The sequence below is a fragment of the Hordeum vulgare genome, chromosome 5H, assembly GCF_904849725.1.
Source record: "Hordeum vulgare subsp. vulgare chromosome 5H, MorexV3_pseudomolecules_assembly, whole genome shotgun sequence".
Taxonomy (NCBI): domain Eukaryota; kingdom Viridiplantae; phylum Streptophyta; class Magnoliopsida; order Poales; family Poaceae; genus Hordeum; species Hordeum vulgare.
In genome coordinates, this window is record NC_058522.1 from 491,889,814 (window position 1) to 491,909,645 (window position 19,832).

A 19,832-nucleotide genomic window follows, 5' to 3' on the forward strand; every position below is an offset into this window, starting at 1 on the left:
CAGATGTTCCGAATCAATGAGAACTCTTCCTACGGATCACCCCACTATATCCAATCTGAGCCATCCATACTCGATGGATCCAACGTCTCTCACTCCACTCCGAGGAAGCCAACCCAAACCCTAGCAGCCCGTGGCTCACTCTCCTGTCCCGACCCTCTTTCTCCACAAAACACACGTCGTCGCCTCTCTCTCTCTCTCCCTCTCCCATATCATCGCCAGATCCAACCTAGCAGCAGCCAACCATCTCCGGCCACGCATCGGCAGCCTACCATCAGCCTTGCCATAAGTATGGCCGGAAGGTTTCAAAGTGATCTAGGAGTGGAACACTAGACATGAGTCAAGAACATCCTTAAGTACCTCAAGAGGACTAAGGATATGTTTCTCGCTTATCCAGGTGATCAAGAGCTCATCGTAAAGGGTTACGTTGATGCTAGCTTTGACACAGATCTCAATGACTCTAAATCTCAATCCGGATATGTATTTATTCATCAATGCTTGAGTAGTCAGCTGGTGTAGTTCCAAGCAAAGCGTGGTAGCACATTCTACATCTGAAGCAGAGTATATAGCTTCTTAGGAAGCAGCAAAGGAAGGTGTCTGGATGAAGTAGTTCATGATGGATCTTGGAGTTATGCCCAGTGCACTGGATCCAATGACCCTCTTTTCTGACAACACTGGTGCCATTTCTCTAGCCATGTTACCCAGGTTTCACAAGAGGACGAGACACATAAAGCATCGCTTCAATTCCATCCGCGATTATATCAAGGAGGAGGGCATACACATTTGCAAAGTACATGCGGATCTGAATGTTGCACAACTGTTGACTAAACCTCTCTCACGAGCAAAACATGGTCAACACCAGAACTCTATGGGTGTTAGATTCATTACCTTGTGATACTAGATTATTGACTCTAGAGCAAGTGAGAGAGTGTTGGAAATATGCCTTAGAGGCAATAATAAAGTGGTTATTATCATATTTCCTTGTTCATGATAATCATTTATTATCCATGATATAATTGTATTGATTGGAAACTCAGATACATGTGTGGATACATATGCAACACTGTGCTCCTAGTAAGCCTCTACTAGACTAGCTCGTTGATCGAAGATGGTTAAGATTTCCTAGCCATAGACATGAGTTGTCATTTGATAACGGGATCGCATCCTTAGGAGAATGGTGTGATGGACAAGACCCAACATAAGCATAGCATGTCATCGTTAACTTTATTGGTATTGCTTTTTGCATGTCAAGTATCTATTCCTAAGACCATGACATCATGCAACTCCCTGACACCGAGGATTACCTTGTGTGTATCAAACGTCACAACATAACTGGGTGATTATAAATATGCTCTACAGGTATCTCCGAGGGTGTCTGTTGGGTTGGCATGGATCGAGACTGGGATTTCTCACTCCGTATGATGGAGAGGTATCTCTGGGCTCACTCAGTAATACGGTATCACAAGAAGCTTGCAAGCAATGTGACTAAGGAGTTAGTCATGGGATCTCGTATTACGAAATGAGTAAAGAGACTTTCCGATAACGAGATTGAACTAGGTATGGGGATACCGACGATGAAATCTCGGGCAAGTAACATACCGCTGGACAAAGGGAACTGCATGCGGGATTGATTGAATCATTGGCATCGTGGTTTGAACGATAAAGATCTTCATGGAATATGTAGGAACCAATATGGGAATCCAAGTCCCGCTATTGGTTATTGACCGTAGAGGTGTCTTAGTCATGTCTGCGTAGTTCTCGAACCCGCATGGTCCGCGTGCTTAAAGTTTAATGATGAGATAGTATTGCTGAGTTGCCTATGTTGATAACCGAAGGTTATGCGGAGTCTCGAATGAGATCCCGGACATGACGTCGAGCTTCGGAATGGTCCGGAGGTAAAGATTGATATATGCAAAGTTAGTATTCGAGTTCCGGAAAAATTTCGGGACTTACCAGTTTTGTGACGGAGTTGTCGGAATTGTTTCGGGGGCCCACCAGCCCCGGAGGGCCCCATGGGCTGAGAGAGGTGGCGCACTAGCCCTTGGTGGACTACCTGCCCCTTTCACCAAAGGCCCATGCAGCCAAGGGCTTGGGATGGCCCAAGGGTGGCCGCCACCGTCTCTCCTTGGGGGGCCAAGGCAGCCCCTTGGCCACCGCCATAACCCTAGGGGAAACCCTAGGGCGGCCACACCTCCACCCTCCCCCTATATATATGAGAGGAAGGAAGGCAACCAACACACAAGTTCTTGGCGGCGCCCTCTCTCTCTCTCTCTCTCGTAGTTCTTCTCCTCCGTCGCGTCACGGTAGCGCTTGACGAAGCCCTGCCGAGATCGCACCATCATCACCGTCACCACGTCGTCATGCTGCCAAGAACTCAACTACTACTCCACCTACGCTTGCTGGATCGAGGTAGTGGAGAAGTCGTCGAGCCGTATGTGTGCTAAATGCGAAGGTGTCGTTCGTTCTGCGTGAGATCGAGGCGGGTCGTGATTGGATCGCTAAGAAGTTTGACTACATCAACCACATTTCTTAACACTTCCGCTTAGCGATCTACAAAGGTATGTAGATGCACCCCCCCCCCCCACCCCCTCCTCCTCTCGTAGCTATACACCTCCATAGATAGATCTTGGGTGCGTGTAGGAAATTCTTTGTTTCCCATGCAACGTTCCCCAATAGTACTTGTGATGTAAAAAAAATGGTGCGAATATGGTTGCTGATGTAGCTTGTTGATCATTGTTTTGATCGCTTTGGAGTTTTTTTTCTTTTTACTCCACCTAGGAGGCAGAGTTTCGGTCGGGTGTGATTATTTTTTGTGTGTGCGTTGATATTGGTTGTGTGCATATTAGTTTTGAGAGGCCGAGTGTGCGCTCATTGTTTTATATCCTCCTTGATGCTTCATTTTGAGCTGAGAAAACCACCCTTTATCAAAAATGTTTCTCTAACTTCCATTCTTTGCAAGGAAAGAACACCACTTACTTATCCAAATGTATTGGTACTAAATTAATTAATTCTTGCATTCCTTTGAAATAGCAATTCTTGATAGACTAGAAAATCCTGCCTATGAGTAGAATTCTATTTAGGACTTCTCAAATAATCAACAGACCATAACTATCTAACACTGAACTGCACTTGTATGTACGTTTAGCTAGCTTTTCTCCCCAGATTGATGAAGACGTCTAAGCCAGTCGAGGAGCTTCCCCGCTGTATGGTCACTGTGAAATTTGAAATCTTGCTTCGGAGCAGCACCAGCTCCTTGCTCCAGATCCTGTTCCGAAAAAAAGAAGTGCGAGAAATTATGTCAACGGTAAAAAGCAAACCGTGTTTAAATTGATAGTTTGATACGGAGCAAGTAGAACCAAAGCAATAATGAAATCCACGTTCATAATGTTAAGCACCTCACAAGAGAACGATGGTATTTAGCATATATTCAAGATTCTATCAATAAATATTTAACACCATGTTAGAGGTTTTTCAGTTAGATACCTTCAGAGCTCATTGTTCTTGTCTAGCTTGAAAAATATGAAAATGGCACATAACAAAGATGTTCTGTGACTTAAGTTTGGAACCGGTGTGTATACCTTGGCTGCACGGAATCCTGCAAGCTTTGGAGCACCAAGAAAATGCCTAGGTGGAAGGCTCTGGATCTTTTCGTGATTAAAACATGTGTGTTTTACAAACTCTCTAGCTGCTCTGATCATTTGTGGAACCACTTTATAGGCTTTCAAAAACCGCTTGCTGCTATCCTGCTCAATGAAATTCCTTCTATCAGTTGCAGGACCTAACAAGATACATATAAAAATCTGATAGCAAGTTTAAGAAACTATACCGCATCAGCATTGTAGATAGAGCCATAGCTTTTTCTGACATTATAAATATCTAGATCAATCTTGTGCCTCAACATAAGCAATAAACTTTCGTTCACTTCATCATTTTTTGTCAACAGCAGCATCCATGAATGCAGGTCACGTTCAAGATCTTTAACATCGTGCGCGATGTCACCAATGATCAGATTTCCAAATTCCAAAATAGAATTGCATATGTGATGCAAATCACCCTTAGATAAGCTGAAAAAAATCCAAAACAAAAGTTGAATTAAGCTAATATAATAGCTACAACATATCAGTTAAAAAATAATTTTAATGAGTCTTTAAAAGCTAATACATATAAGCTAAAACAAGTATAATTTCCGCATTACATACATTGATTTTAACTGAATGCATAAAAAAAATAGAAGGGAATGCTGAATTATTTATTTCAAAGACGAGGCCTCAATTTAGAGGATAAAGGAAAGATGATCAGTCAGTTACAGAGAAACGTTTTTGCAGCACAGGCAAGCGGTAGTATGCCCAACACTTTATCAGAAAGAGAGAAAGTGATGGATCCAAACAAATAATGCAAAAGCCAGGATTTTTTAATCAAACCTGTTCATAGAATCATTGGTGCAGCCAGAAGGGAAAGAAGTTTGTACTGTAGAGCCCATCTTGTTTTTGCAGCTAACAAGCCGAGAGACATCATTTTCTAGCTGTTCACACCAATTACAAGTTATCAGATAAAAATTCTTAACATGAGAGATATTGACATTCGATAATTTATGTACTCCCTCCGTCCCACAATATACGACGTTTCTGCAAGCTAAACAAGCTCGCAAAAACATCTTATATTGTTGGACGGTTTATTACATAGTTGTATGTAAATGCCACAAACTTAGTACTCCCTCCGATTCATATTAATTGTCACTGATTTAGTAAAGCTTTCTACTAAATCTGTGATACATGCAGCTTTATAGTATAATTTATTCTAATGTGAAACTGCAAGGTTCCTTTGCTAGATATATATAACATACTTAAAAGATGCAGAAGACTAGCTTACAAACATGGATATGTCTGCTAGAAGCTGGCAGTGGTACTAGCATAGTTAAAGGAGTTTTAGAATATTCCCTCTATTCCTAAATGTCACTCTGTGATGGTCGTTTTTTTCCATCGTCCCTTTTAGTAATTTCCTTGTCATTCACTACTATGACTATAACACACATGATCCCAAGGCAATAAGTGGGCTCATGAATGGGGTGAAATGCTCATTCCATGATGTTTCTTGGTTTAAGTGAAAACAGAGGGAACAAAAACATATTGTCGTATATGGCTTTGCATGGATGATAAAAGAGGAGAGCCATAAGATCATATAATATGTCCTAATCAAAGAATGTTGTCTAATACAATATGAGTGTATGTCCTTCTAGATGATACCTGTTCAACTTTTGATAATACCAGATCGCCAAGTAGAATACATTTTGCATTCCTAGCGATGCAAGGTAGGACCAATCCCTCGTTCCTTATCGCTAGCAAAACAAGCTCAACCTATAATAACATAGATAATGTAAAAGTTGGATCAAAAAACATTATTGTAATTAAAACCGAACAAAAACTGGCGCAACATTCTCGAAGGCTTAACTTTCTTCCGTTTCATCAACAAGGTAAACATCGGTAACGGGACCACGACCTCGTTCTGGTAAGAGATCTTTTGGGTTCCTAACGCTAATACCACCCTCGCTTAGCTTTTCCCTTCTTTATACTCCCATTCTGACAGACAATCTGCCTCAGTTGCCCGGGTGCTTGCTGACCCGGGGGCCTGAACCAGGATCTCCCTCCTAGACTTTCAAACGCGGCTAATTGCGAACTGACTAGTATGCACACTTTATTAGCTTCTGTAAACATGAATGAGCAGGTTGCGGACAAAAGAATAAGCATGCAAACCAACAGGCCTATCACCAAGACACCAACAGCACGGCATACAAGGCAATTTGGGCTTCAAGACCCACGGATCCTCTAGCTAATACTATCTGGAACAATTATGCCCCTAACAAATGCAGAATGTTCGTCTGGCTCGCCAACAAAGATCGCATCTACACCAATGAGTGTCGTATCTGCAGATCGATTGCAACATCGGATGCTTGCCCTCTGTGTGGGAGGTGCGAGAGCATTGACCACCTCCTGTTCAGTTGGCGCCTTCTCCGGCCTCTTTAGGAGCAAACTCACCATCTTTAAGTGGACAGGCCAAACAACCTCTCTCACCTTTGGCAAGGGACTTTGTTCAACGAAACCCGCTCTACATTGGTCATGGCTATTCTTTGGAACATTTGGAAGCGCTGAAACGCAAAAATGTTCCAGGATGTAACTAATGATAATCACTCCATTGCTATGCATGCAGCGGCGGACGACTTAATTCTTTGGTCGAACCGATGTCAAAACATTGAGAAGCATAATCTTCTTGCGACTGGGCCTCCATGTTGTTTCACCTGGCTGCGGTATTGTAGACTTTTCACTTTTGTCTTTTTTGTTTTTCCTCCCACGCACCCCCCTTGTAATTAACTCTAGGTACTACTTGTAGGTGATATTTTTGTGGTAATATAAGAGGGTGCTTGGATCCAAGAGACTAAAACTAGTCTTTTTAAGAGGCTAAAGTTCCAAGCACCCCTGACTAAAGAGAGGCTAAAACTAGTCTTGAGGCTAAAATCTTTTAGTCAGGGTTACCCCTACTAAAATGTGCATTAGTCCTCTCTCTCCTCATTTAACTCCTCCGGCAAGTTCTGGATTGGAGGGTTTGGAGGATAATAAATGCTCATTAACTTGATTTTAGTCTCTTTAGTATTTGAATCCAAGCATGGGTGAGACTAGTAAGTTTTAGTCTCATTACTTTTAGTCATGGGACTAAAACGTATCCAAGCACCCTCTAAGTTTAGGCCGGCGTAAGCCTGCCGTTGACGCGTAAAAAGACCAAAAACATGTTTCTTTTACAATTTAAACTATCAATAATATAAGAAGTAAAAAACTATCCGTAAGTCATGGGTAAGCCATATCTATTCTGATTTACTTCCTGTACAAGTGGCTAGTTTGCACTACACTGAATATGGCACTCACTCATCTATCGTGTCAGTGTCCCAGATACAATGGCTAACACTGTGAAACGGAGAATTTAGGACATTGTAAAAAAATGATGTGAAAAAAAAAGGTGAAATAGAAATTTAGCCCAACTTCACTTGTAGTTGTTGCTGGTTACTCAATATATTGTTCAGGCCGGCGTAAGCCCGCCGTTGCAGTGTCAGGAAAAGAAATGGAAAATGTAGTACATTGTGTAGAACGATGCGTATATTTTCAAAGGTACTCGTAAATGTTAAGAGGATAACAAACATGCATGTGACTTTCATCAATAACTGTTAGGTGGCAGCAAATTTTTCTCATGTCAAACAGGAGCCCCTTCAATGTGCATGTTGTAACCACTTACCTAAGTGTGCATATAGTTAAAGGCGTGATGTTATCTGATAAAACAACGCAACACAGTTTAGCAAGAATAGACCATGAGCATGAATCAACCTGGAGTTCGTTTATCTGGGCAATAAATTTATCAATGGAGTCATGACACCATATTTGGAGGAATGTAAGCATTTGAGCGTAACGGCTTATTACTGCATCCAGCCTTTTTGCAGGCCCTTCAACTATGTCAATGAGTGCTTCAACAATGTTAGACCGGATATCTTTATTGTTTCTCCAGTAAAATTTTCCCTCTTCAAAGTCCTTTTCTATCCTTTCAAGACCTTCTAAAATTTCATCTCGGGCATAAGAGGAAATAAAACCCTGCAAAAGGTTCCATATTGTCAATACAAACACAATTACATAACTATAATCACTGATTGCGCCAAAAAATAGTGGCACTGATAGCATAAAGAATGTAGTATTTGATCCAAAAGATTTAGTTTATACTCATGCCATAAAACAAGATAAAAGTTTGTAACATCCGCATGGTTCTGATATTGTCCCAGTGCACACTTGAATGTCTAAATATTCCAACTCAAAGTACGCAACCATAACTATCAACGGCTGTCAGTTTCACGTATCTTCCACAGTGATTTTTCAGTTCTGTTTTACTTTTACCTTCTTGGTCAGTTACCTAAGCAATAGATCACACCACTGAAATAAATTGCAACAAAGGTTTTCTGCTTAATAACTGTCTAACGAATCTGCGTCCACTTTTGTAAAAATCGAGTAAAAAAGTTGCACGTTTTCATGTCTACGGTGGTACATCCATGGATACTGCCAGGACTCTGGAGAGCAAGAGATAGAAGGAGTACCTCCTCCGTAATCATATTAGCATTCTCTTTGATGGACATTATGGCGTATCTGTAGTTCTCTCTATCCGATGAGATGTACTCAACCAGGCCATCTACAAGATCTCTCGAGCGCTTTTCATCAACCTCCAGGCGTCGCTTGTGCTGATATGTTAGCTCCGGCTTTGTTCTCCCTAGCTTGAAATGTTATGAACCAGTACTAGTCAGTTGACTTGTCACTTTAATGAAAACAAAATATGAAACGCCTGGTGTATGTTAGACCTGAGAAATATCAGACGAATTTGCCAGTTTCTTTTGCTAAGGGAGACAAAGAAGACTTATTTGGCATAATACCTCCTTGGCACAATAAATTAGCAAGCATATCCATGTTTAAAAAACATATAGGTTCTGATATCAGTAAACTAAATAGCAACCATGAATTTTTTTACAACTGTGAATTTGTGATAACTATACATGAAGCAACGAGGACATGTAGACAACTAATTGTGACTTTACAAGATATTGAATTATTGCTGCAGCTACTAAACATATATGCTATATGTGCAAATGATGATCAAATACAGGAAAACTAGCAAAACCCTTGTAACTTCAAGTCCTTGCTGCTAGCTAACACAATGCAGCAGTCCTAAAGGCACCAACCAACAAAGCAGAAGTGCATGCACAATCTGAGGAATTCGAACCCCTCAAGCTATCAAGTAGACAACTAGAAATATCAAAGAAGCTGCCAGCCTGGAACAGGTTTCCAAATGGTGTACACAGCCAGGAAAACAGATTACCGACGGTATGGCAAGATTTCATCTTCAGCATGTCTCAGTCAGACTGAATAAATATCCTTACCAATATGGCATAACTGAAAATGCTCCTTTATGTGTATATATAAATCAATGGTATATTAACATAAATGCTACTCCAGAAATGCCTAATCTTTTCTAATTTATGTACCTCGTAGATAAACCACACTTGACATGATGACACACTTTGGAGCAACAATCATTGCAGGTCTTTTCTTTGGACCATAGGCAAATGTAAGACTCAAAGTGAAAAGATACTTGGATAGATACATGGGATGATGGAAAGTACCACTGGATCCCGATAACGTGTCAAGTTGAGAAGATCGATGTAAACATCTGGACTGGTGGAACCAATTGTGTCGATCTGTAATGCATGATCATCATAGAGATAATCATCGTTTGGCAGAACCCACTTAGGCACCTTCAAGACAATGTTATAATTATGTTAAGAAATATGTTGTAACATTGAGTTTCAAAGATCTTATGGACCCTTGCAGAGAGAGATATGTATCCATATATCCACTAAGCACGATATATATATATATATATACCATGAGAAATCCCGAAAAGTAGTAGCAAAAGCTACCTCCTCCCCCCCTAAGAAATACTGTAATGCATATAGCCCGTTAATAGGTGTAATAAGTACAGAGAGATCATCTGACATATGAGCTGTGGTGTACAACTTTACGTCCAAAATAAGTGTCGTGATTTAGTATTAATTGTTTACTAACTTTACATTAAATCAGCGAGACTTACTTTGGGACCGAGGAAGTAAATGTCATGTACTACAGTTTAAGATGGGCGTGCTACTGTTCTGATTTTGTGACCAAGCCCTGATCCAAAACCATCCAAAGCTGGCGGAATCAATGCAAGATTGAAGAATTAAATCTCCCAAATTCTGCCACGCATCTGCGGTTTTACTCTTTACCTGGGCCTTCAGCTTCACCTGCCTTGTGTCGCAGCCCATGCTCCAGGCCATCGCCGGAACAGCACTGCTCCGCGACGGCACAAGGTGGTCGCATAAGCTGTTCTTTGGAGGAGGGTTCTGCCTGGAGAGGCCGGCCGCCGTGAAGCAGTACCCCCGCAGCGACCCCTTTGCGGTAAACGCCGCCATCTGCAATAAGGACGACAAATCGAAGGAGGGGTCACACGATTTGAGCAGGAATTTGGGATTCGGCGTGAACAGCAGCTCGGGAAGGGAATACGAACACGACCTCCGCACGGCAGCACGACGACGATTTGGGGGAGATCGAGTCGGAGAGAGCGACCTCGGCGGAAGTGGGGACGACGGCGAGCGGGCTCGGCACAAACCCTTATTTTCCCAAGTAGTGATCGATCCAAGATTTCCGGAATCGATTTTGGTACGATGGTTGGTGACTTGGTGTCCTGCATCGTCTTTACTCAAGTAACTATACGATGTGGGGTATGCATGAAATGTTTTTAAATATAAGTCTTTTTAAATGTTTCATTAGTGAAATACATAGGGATATACTTAGGGGTGGGCACTGTGAAACCGAAAACCGAAAAACCAAACCGAACCGAACCGATTTAACCGATTTGCATGTTTATTCGGTGTATTGTTTTTCGGTTCGGTGGCTATTTCTATTACTATTCGGTGTTTCGGTGCAACATCGGTTTGCTTCGGCCAGAAACCGTAATCACCGAATAAACCATATTATTTGTACAGTCAGGCGTCGGTGATTTGTAGGCCGCCAATCTGAAGTCTAACCATAGCGTGCCGTCGGACGTACACGGTTCTGCGTATGTGATTAGGTGTTGTCAGTTCTACAGCCCATTTGTCGGCCCAACACCTCTGTTGATTTACCTAATGTATACGGTATACCGCGTTCACATGCCCGTACCTAGCCATCTCCCAGTCCCATCCCTCCATCCTTTCATCAGGCGGCGCCGTCTCTTTCCAACCCTAGGTGCGCGATCAACTCTCGGCGAGCTGGCTCCGGCAAGTCGGCGCTTGACAGACAGCACACATGGTAAGCCATCCGCGCACAAGACTACGCTGACTTCTTCAAGTTATAATCTCCCAAACCTGAATACAAGCCAATAAGGTTAATTCAACCATCGTCAAGGATTCTACTTCCTAAATATGGTGCGGTTCCTTACTAACTTTACTACCTACTAGTTACAACTTATGAGGTTCAAAAATATACATCTTTTTCATGTAGTTGCAACTGAGGTGTGCTGACAAATTTATTGTACAAAATCCTCAGATGTTTGTTTCCGGCAAGCTTGTCGTATGGAGCCATGAAAGTAGTACTGTAGATCCGAGAGCTTGAAGCCATGTTCGTGTGATGAAGTCCCATTTTTTCACGTTTCTATCACCAGACATCTATTTCACAGCCTTTCATTTGATTTCCCTTCACTTGTGTGTGAGAAAATAAGAATTATGCTATTTTCTTTTGCTGCTACATAAGCGAGACTATTTTTTATACGTTCCTACGTGAGACTTTGTTCACTATTTGTTATACGTCCCAGCTTTGATAGGTTCATGTATTTCGGTTTTTCGGTTAACCAAATAAACCAAACCGATATATTTTGGTTAATATGGTTCGGTTGCTAATTTATGTATGATTATTTCGGTGGCCATTTCAACAAAACCGAAATTATAAAACACTGAATAAACCGAACCGTATTAACCACATTAGCCGAACGCCCAGCCCTAGATATACTCCCTCTGTCCCGAAATTAATGTCGAGCGTGTAGTTCATTGGTCATTTTGCGAAATCCCCCTCATATTTACAAAACTCTCTCAAACAAGCACCTCCGCCCGTGTCTTCTTCACCCAGCCTCGCCTGTGCATCGCCGGCCGGCGCCACCCAGCGATTTACCTCCCTGTTGCCTCCGCTGCTGGATCTGTTGCCACCGCCACCAGATCTGTTGCCGCCGCCGCCAATTACCTCCTCCGTCGCCACAGCCTAGATTTGCGCCGCCGGATCCCTTCCCGCTGAGGTTACCTGCCGGCGTCATCCTCGAGCTCCTGTCGGCGTCGGAACCTTCCTCCACTTCCTCCTCTGGCTCCCGTGCATCCTTCCCCAGCCGGAACCTGTGCTATTGCGGCTCCTCTGCTGGAGTTGCCGCTCTCCCTCTACTCCCCCGCCGTCCGCCGGAGGTGCTGCTGCTCCTCCCCACGGTCTCCTGTGTCTGAGCTGTTGCTGCTCCTCTGCTGGAGTTGCCGCTCTCCCTCTGCTCCCCCGCCACCCGCCGGAGCTGCTGCTCCTCCTCCCCATGGTCTCGTGTGTCTGAGCTGCTGCTGCTCCTCTGCTAGAGTTGCCGCTCTACCTCTGCTCCCCCGCCGCCCGCCGGAGCTGCTGCTTCTCCTCCCCACGGTCTCCTATGTCTGAGCTGCTGCTGCTGCTCTTCTGTTGGAGTTGCCGCTCCTCTGATGGAGCTAGTGCCGCTCTGCACCTGAAGAAGGTACCTGAAACTGCTGCTGCTGTTTACCTGAAACTATTGCAAATGAAAATGTTGGTGTTTACCTGGAACTGGTACCTGAAACTGCTGCTGTTTGAAAATGTATTGCTAATGAAAACTATGGAACTATGGAAGTGTTTGAAATTGCTACCTGAAACTATTGCAAATGAAAATGTTGGTGTTTACCTGGAACTGGTACCTGAAACTGCTGCTGTTTGAAAATGTATTGCTAATGAAAACTATGGAACTATGGAAGTGTTTGAAACTGCTACCTGAAACTATTGCAAATGAAAATGTTGGTGTTTACCTGGAACTGGTACCTGAAACTGCTGCTGTTTGAAAATGTATTGCTAATGAAAACTATGGAACTATGGAAGTGTTTGAAACTGCTACCTGAAACTATTGCAAATGAAAATGTTGTTGTTTACCTGGAACTGGTACCTGAAACTGCTGCTGTTTGAAAATGTATTGCTAATGAAAACTATGGAACTATGGAAGTGTTTGAAACTGCTACCTGAAACTATTGCAAATGAAAATGTTGGTGTTTACCTGGAACTGGTACCTGAAACTGCTGCTGTTTGAAAATGTATTGCTAATGAAAACTATGGAACTATGGAAGTGTTTGAAACTGCTACCTGAAACTGTTGCTGTTTGAAAATGCTGCTACCTGAAACTGCTACTTGAAACTATGGCGATCTTGTTTGTTTATGTGTGCTGATTCTGCCCTGCACCATTGTCCTGCCCTGCACCATCTTTTTCAGAGTTCAATGGCGATCTTGTTTGTTTATGTGTGCTGATTTGTCGATACATTTTTTAAGTTGCTCCACCGAGGTGCTTCATTTTATTTCACCCTACCTTTTCACAAAGTAAAGTAAATCTCATGCAAAAAATCTCTCTGCGAATTGTAGTTCTGAACTGGAGAGCATTGGTGCCGTCCTGAATTCGCTGTCGTTCGTCCCCGTGCCGTCCGGCCTCGCCACAAACAGCTTAGCTTTGTTGCTGCTTATACTGTTTGTTGGCTGCTCGCCATTGCTCTGCTTGCTACTGCTCGTGGGCTGCCTGTACTTAGAGAAAGAGAGAGCTTTTTTGCTATACAGTTTGCTTGTGTGCTTGTCCAGCTAGCTTGCACACACGTAGCTTTCCTAGGTGATTTGATCTACCAAGTTTAGATACCAAAATATGAGGCCAAGTCAAGTTTACTCTAATATTTGATCTGTCAAGAAAATCACAGAAAAATGCTCAACCTGCCGAATTTCTAAAATCCATAAAAAAAATCATTCCAGTTCTGTTTGGAGTAGTACTGCTATGGAGTTGGGATGGTTTAACTTGTACTGTAGACAGAGAAATGAGTATATTCCGTATTGTTGTTTAGAAATAAAAGATTATGTACCCTAAAAAACATGTATTCAAATATTTAAAAGCATATTTAACTTGTACTGGTGAATACGTACGTGCTTTAAGCTCATCCAACTTACTTTTGAAAATGAACAAATCCCTCTCAAAACATATTTTAATACATGATACTTATGCAGACATATCCACTTTAATTTTCTGGTACACAATAGTTAAAAAATAGAAACTGCTAATTTTATGGAAGTGTTTGAAACTGCTACCTGAAACTGTTGCTGTTTGAAAATGGTGCTATGGGTTCTACTTGAAACTATGGAACCTTTTTGACAGCAAAAGAACATGAGTATTATATTTAGAAACACATTTTAGAGTAGATTCATTTATTTTGCTCCGTATGTAGATCCCTAGTGAAATCTCTTAAAAGAGTTATATTTAGAAACGAATGAAGTAATTAGAAAAATATTATAAATCAACCGATTGATTTTGTCGTTGTGTAAACCGCCTCTCCTCATTGACGCATGTCGTTTGGAGCCAACCGTCCGCTTATCCCTCGTAGGGTTATCTCCACGCAGCTAGCATCTCGGTCGCAGCAGTTGCGTCGCGTTGCCCGTCGTGTGCTTCATCACCTTCGTAACGTCAAACAACGATGTCACGTGCGCTTGGCGTTGTTGTAGTGGAGCGCTTGTCGCTGGCTCCCGGTGCTGCGATGCAGCGCTCGCGCGGTGGCTTGGAGCTCGATGCGACAAGGGATCTTCATTGGCAGCTACAATGGAGCTTCATCGACGTCGCCCAGAACACCCTGTCGTCGTTGCAGCCGCATGTGCGCGGTAGTGTTGCATAGGGGTGGATTAACGAGCTACTCGGCTCGTTAAGCTCGTGCTCGTTAAGCTTGTGCTCATTAAGGCTCAACTCGTTAAGCTCGTTAGGATTAACGAGCTGAAAACCCTGCTCGGCTCGGCTCGTTTTAAACTCGTTAAGCTCGTGAGCACTCGCGAGCGCTCGTTAACAAATTTTGGTGTGTTACAGTCTATATGATAAATGTGTAGATGTGGTTTTCAAGAAGAAAAGATGGGGCCAACAAAAATAATTCACTAAGTGTGTTACTTCCTATATAGATTAGATTGAATAGATGGGATGAGGTGCTACGTAAATTTTGGCATGTAAGATTGAAATATGTTGTATTGTTACTAATGAGCTTAACGAGCTACTCGTGAAGCTTAACGAGCTGAAATCGATGATTGGCTCTGTTCATTAAGAAGCGAGCCACGAGCTTAACGAGCCGAACTATCGAGTGCTCATTAAGCTCGCGAGCTACGAGCTTTTGGTCCAGCCCTAGTGTTGCAGTGGAGCTATCGGTCGTCGGCCGATCACGGTGCCCGATGCTGCAACGATGTGTCACGAGCGTCTCCAATGGAGCTTCACTGACGACGGCCAGAGATGTGATGTAGTGCCCGGAGCTACAATGAAGCCTCACTGGCGTTGTAATGGAGCTTCACCGGCAAGCCCGGAGCTGCACTGCAGCGGGGTGGTGCTGCATTGAAGCTTCACCGGTGGCTGAATTGGAGCTTCACCAACGCCCTTGAGTTGCGATGCAGTCGGGTAAACGCTGCAGTGGAGCATCATCGACGCCATCGGCGGAGTGTTTCTGCGTGGATGCCTCCGGGTCACCTTCGAGGTTCCGAGCAGCAACTCCTGTTTGTCGCTCCCTACATGCGTACTGATGGGCTAGGCCTCATTAACCATTTTGCATTTCAGTTTTCATGGTTTTCGGAACCATACAAAAGGTTCTGGTCCGGTTGAGGTCTTGTTTTTTCCTTTTCATGTTGTTTACTTTCACTGGTATTCTTTAGTTTTTTTTCGGTTTATCAAAATGTTTCCTTATTAAAGGCTATTCATGTTTTTTAGAAAATGTTCACCAATTTTGGAAAAATGATCTCATTTTCGGCAATGTCAAAAAATCTCCATGATTTTAAAAACCATTTGCAATTTTAAAAAGTGTTCAGGAATTTCAAATATTAGTTAACCTTTCATGAAAGTATCCATAGTTTTAAAAATTGATCGAATTTATTTAAGTATTTTAATGTAGAAAATTGTTTCATTTTTTCAAAAATATTTGTACTTCTCAAAAAAGTTTGTGGTTTCAAAAGTCATTAACATTCTTTTCCAATAGTTCAAAAAATTATATTAATCTATCTAGAAAATATCCGTAATTTTAAAAATTATTCGATTTTTTTAACATGAATCGCATTTTTCATAAATATTATATACTTTTCAAAAAGTGTCTGAAATCTCTGTTTTTATAAAAGCCCTTAAAATGTAAAAATATAAAGGTTTCTGTGTTAAAACAAGCAACAAAAAACCAGTTTGAAAATTTTAAGAATATGTATCACAGTAAATCACCGAAAAATCATCTCACAATCGTTTTGTTTTACAGGTCAACTAGCGTCGCCTGTGCGTTTCGCCTCCAATTTGACGCAGCTAGCCTCAAATAGGAGCGTAAACAGAAGGTTTGCTTCAAGGCCACCCGAAGGGTCCAGGACATGTCTCAGGCTCACGAGTATACCTAGCCATGGGCAGCCCGGCCCTAACGGCCCGACCAAAAAAATCCCAGAACGGGCCGGGCCTAATCATGCCATTGGACCAGGCTCAGGCCAGGAAATTGAGCTTCACATCCGGGCCAGGGCGGGCTTGGGCCCATGGAAAACTAATTTTAAGCCACGGTCGGACCGGGGCCATCGGGCCTTGTCGGGCTCCGGCCAGGATTGGGCCCAATATTTAGGCTTGATGGCCGGGCCAGGTCGAGCTTGGGTTTTCAGCACCAGGCTTTTTTCGGCCCGGCCCAAAACCTAACACATGCACAGGTATACTCACGAGAGAGGACCACTCAGTCTCAAAAAAAAAAACGAGAGAGGACCACTCTGTTAATAGGGTGTGGTGTTTTGGCTTACTTTGGTTTGTTGATGATTCCACACCACTTTGTATCCCCTGTTTATAGTATACCACATAACTACTCTTACAACATAAAAGCAAGAAATTACCGATTGAAAATTGGCGTGCCATCTTCTTAAGTCTTTTTGCTTAGGGGGTCACTGACCAACTTTACGTTTAATCTCGAATAGAATATAGCCTGTCTAATCACTCAAAACAGTGTAAGTAACATCATGCAAACCCTCATTAGGGACAAGATGCACTTTCACAAAAGGACCAAGTGAACAAATTACTTTGAAGAAAAAATGAACATGTTTCGACTAAGAAAGAGGCAGCCGTAACATGTGGACGCGAGCACAAACTCGGAGCAGACACCATCGGTCCTCGGCTGGTACTAAGGATTAACGCAGAGTAAACGCAGCATCATACATGATCCACCTTAACATTCACAAGACTTGAAATGAAATTATAACATGCCATACAGAGCAAATGTAGAGTTCGAGTCATGTTCAGATCAAACGCTCACACAAGGGCTGAAACTGTTCCAGCAGCAGAGAATATGCTTCATTTCCTATCTCATGGCCGCAGCATAGGTCTACCATGTTCCTACAGCACCCTTGGACGGGTTCTCAAAGGCGGCAAAGCCCCAGTTGGTCTTGAGGGCATACGGCGGGTAGATGGTCGATCCCTCAGTCGTGATCTTGGCAATCTGTTGTCCAAAGCATAAATGTTATAACAACTCAGCAGCTACAGACTGAAGAAATCCGCCTAGTGTTCTTCTAGCTGCTTCTGAGCTAAGTGAGCTCACTAAGAATGACAAGTTCTAACCTGGAATTTGTTGATGGATGACCGGTCACGGTACAGCAGGACCAGCAGACATTTCTCAATCAGCTTGACAGCTTCTTCAAAAGTCATGTCCTCGCGCCATTCACCGCGAAGTATTGGGATTGCCATATGATTCCCAAATCCAGTGGCAATGTGGTTCTCCTCAAAGTGTGTACCAATCATGTTTACCTGAGACACCAGGAATTAGACACAACATAAGATCCTGACAAACAAGTAGCAGTGGAAAGAACAATACTATTCCTTTGAATGAATAATATACCATGCCAAGATATTTCTCATCACCCTTTGGGCCCTTTTTCACTCCACCAAGCACCAGTGAGTTCCACAGGGGGTCAAACTTATTGCGCCGGTTGTACATCACTCGTGTCAGGTAGGCGTGGATTTCCTTGGGGCCCAATGAGTTCCCATCATCCCACATATGATCATTCAGACTGAAAAGGAAGGGAGATGAGGATGTCACATGGATTTCACACAGCAGAGAGAAAGAATACACGGGCAAACGATTCAGTAAGATAACCTACGTCAATTCATCCAGATAGCGCAAAATCTCCTGGAAATCACTGAACTCCCCACTCCCTCCAATAAGACTATGCTTACCGACCTCCTTGATACGCTCCACGCTCTTGTACCGCAGAGTTGACCCATAGGAGGCTGCATAAGAAATCAGACAATGGGTCACATATCACAGGAAAAACTACACATGTGCGGAAGAAGAGACAGCTAACTAACCTCCAGTGTCACACGCCATGATCACACCATCCTTGTATTTCATTGCAATCACTGAGTTACCAGTCACATAGGGGTTCCTGTTGATGTAATACAGCATCGAGAGTTAACCATGGGCGTATACAAATAAATCTATTGAAAGATACAATAGCACCATGAAAGAAGTTGCAGTTGCACATTAGAGGAAAGCCTGGGCACTGAAGATATTTTGGGGGGGAATAGTAACACACACAAGATTGCTATAAGCATCCTCTTGGACAAATTACAAAAGACATTAAATTTACTGAAAGACACAATAGCATCACGATAAAGTTGTAGTTGCACATTGCAAGGAAAACCCAGGCACTGAAGGTATTTTGGAAAAAATAATAGCACATAGTCGTACAAGATTGCTATAACCTTCTTGGACAAACTGCAAAAGGCATTACATTTACTGAAGGACACAATAGCACCACCGATAAAGTTGCAGTTGCACATTACAGGAAAAACTCGGGAACTGAAGGTATTTTGAAAAAAAATCGATAACATGCACAAGATTGCTATAACTATGTTCTTGGAGAAATTACAAAAGGCATAATAACTGCTGGAATGGCTAATTATAAGCTGAGACAGAGGAGGGGCCTCTATATTAACAACATAAGATCATTCATTCTGTCATGGAAGTAAAAAAATAAATAAATCAGATAGGCAACACAACAGTCCACAAACAAACACATGCACAAGGCGCTATAACTGCCGGGTTGGGTGGGTCAGTCATGAGCTGAGGAAGGCTAAGCCAGAGGCTTGTAGATCAACGCCGGAGAATCCATCCATCCATGCTATAATCAACTGCATAAGAAATTTCGCGGAAGAGAAGGCATTCTAGATCGGAGGAATAGGGGTTTGCTTACAGCGTCCTCTGCGTCCCCTCGCCGCCTCCGGCCGCGTGGGAGTGAGATCCGTCCATGGATTCGGGAGGGAGGGAGGGCGGGGATTCGATCTGGGTTGGCTTCGCTCGCCTCGTCAGGGGAAGGCGCCGGCGGGGGTTCGGTCTGGTGGTCTGGCTTGGTGGTGCGGTCGCGCCTGCCTCTGTTCCCCTTCTGCGCGTGTTCCGTTTCTTTCTTGCAGAGCGGGTCGAAGCAGGCGGCTGGGTCGGGCTGGTGTACGTCTACTCTGTCCACAAAACGGGTTTTATTATTTACGTTTTACCGCTCAGGCAGAGCCTTCCGTCCTAAGAGCATCTCCAACAGCCGCGCTATACAAGCGCCGCGTCGTAAAAAAGACAGTTTTAGCGCACGCGCAACGCGGCGGCAGCTCCAGCGGGCGCGCAAAAACGGCGCGCGCGTCATTTTCAGTTCAGCGCGCTGGCCGAAACGCAACCCCGCGCCCATTATTTGCTCCGCCGGCTCCCGCGCGCGACTCTCCCGCGCTCGCTCCTGCTCTCTCCTGACTCTCCCGCGCTCGCTCCAGCTCTCTCCTGCGCTCGCTCCTGCACTCTCGCGACCGCGCCGCCGCCGCGGCTCGCGCCTCCGGCGACCGTTCAGCGCTTCCCCGGCCTATCCCCGCGCCGCCCGCGCCCGCCGGCGACCACTGAAGCGCTGAACGATATGTCTCCGCTGCGGCCGCCGCCCGCGCCCCTGGCGACCGTTCAGGCGCTTCCCAGCCTC

The 19,832-nt window shown here is 43.6% G+C and overlaps 2 protein-coding genes and 1 long non-coding RNA gene across 3 annotated transcripts; 1 reads left to right on the forward strand and 2 right to left on the reverse strand.

The window, feature by feature from the left end:
• Window positions 1-2,917: 2,917 nt before the first annotated feature.
• Window positions 2,918-10,270, reverse strand: LOC123399900 (argininosuccinate lyase, chloroplastic-like). Its single transcript, XM_045094285.1, has 10 exons — window positions 10,122-10,270; window positions 9,836-10,021; window positions 9,197-9,328; window positions 8,120-8,293; window positions 7,365-7,625; window positions 5,241-5,351; window positions 4,419-4,519; window positions 3,824-4,061; window positions 3,576-3,740; window positions 2,918-3,262 (listed from the first exon to the last, which is right to left on the reverse strand). Exons 2-10 carry the CDS (start codon window positions 10,019-10,021, stop codon window positions 3,143-3,145), a joined length of 1,488 nt encoding a protein of 495 aa, XP_044950220.1. The 5' UTR covers window positions 10,122-10,270; the 3' UTR covers window positions 2,918-3,142.
• A 1,340-nt stretch (window positions 10,271-11,610) lies between these two features.
• On the forward strand, window positions 11,611-14,917 carry LOC123399903. The gene is made up of 2 exons (XR_006610448.1): window positions 11,611-12,339; window positions 13,245-14,917. It is a non-coding gene; the product is annotated as an uncharacterized LOC123399903 (long non-coding RNA).
• Window positions 14,918-17,040: 2,123 nt separating this feature from the next.
• Window positions 17,041-19,301, reverse strand: LOC123399901 (proteasome subunit beta type-4-like). The gene is made up of 6 exons (XM_045094286.1): window positions 19,077-19,301; window positions 18,190-18,266; window positions 17,982-18,111; window positions 17,720-17,891; window positions 17,443-17,628; window positions 17,041-17,323 (listed from the first exon to the last, which is right to left on the reverse strand). The coding sequence occupies exons 1-6, from the start codon at window positions 19,130-19,132 to the stop codon at window positions 17,210-17,212; spliced, it is 735 nt and encodes a 244-aa protein (XP_044950221.1). The 5' UTR covers window positions 19,133-19,301; the 3' UTR covers window positions 17,041-17,209.
• Between the last annotated feature and the right edge of the window lie 531 nt (window positions 19,302-19,832).

Coding starts and splice junctions, on each gene's coding strand:
- LOC123399901 (XM_045094286.1), bottom strand. CDS start 19,132: ATGGACGGATCTCACTCCCACGCGGCCGGAGGCGGCGAGGGGACGCAG. Junction 18,112..18,189: donor CATGGCGTGTGACACTGGAG/GTTAGTTAGCTG, acceptor TTTCTTATGCAG/CCTCCTATGGGTCAACTCTG. Junction 17,629..17,719: donor ATGAGAAATATCTTGGCATG/GTATATTATTCA, acceptor CTGGTGTCTCAG/GTAAACATGATTGGTACACA.
- LOC123399900 (XM_045094285.1), bottom strand. CDS start 10,021: ATGGCGGCGTTTACCGCAAAGGGGTCGCTGCGGGGGTACTGCTTCACG. Junction 8,294..9,196: donor CACGTTATCGGGATCCAGTG/GTACTTTCCATC, acceptor TAACATTTCAAG/CTAGGGAGAACAAAGCCGGA. Junction 5,352..7,364: donor CCCAGATAAACGAACTCCAG/GTTGATTCATGC, acceptor ATGTTATTATAG/GTTGAGCTTGTTTTGCTAGC.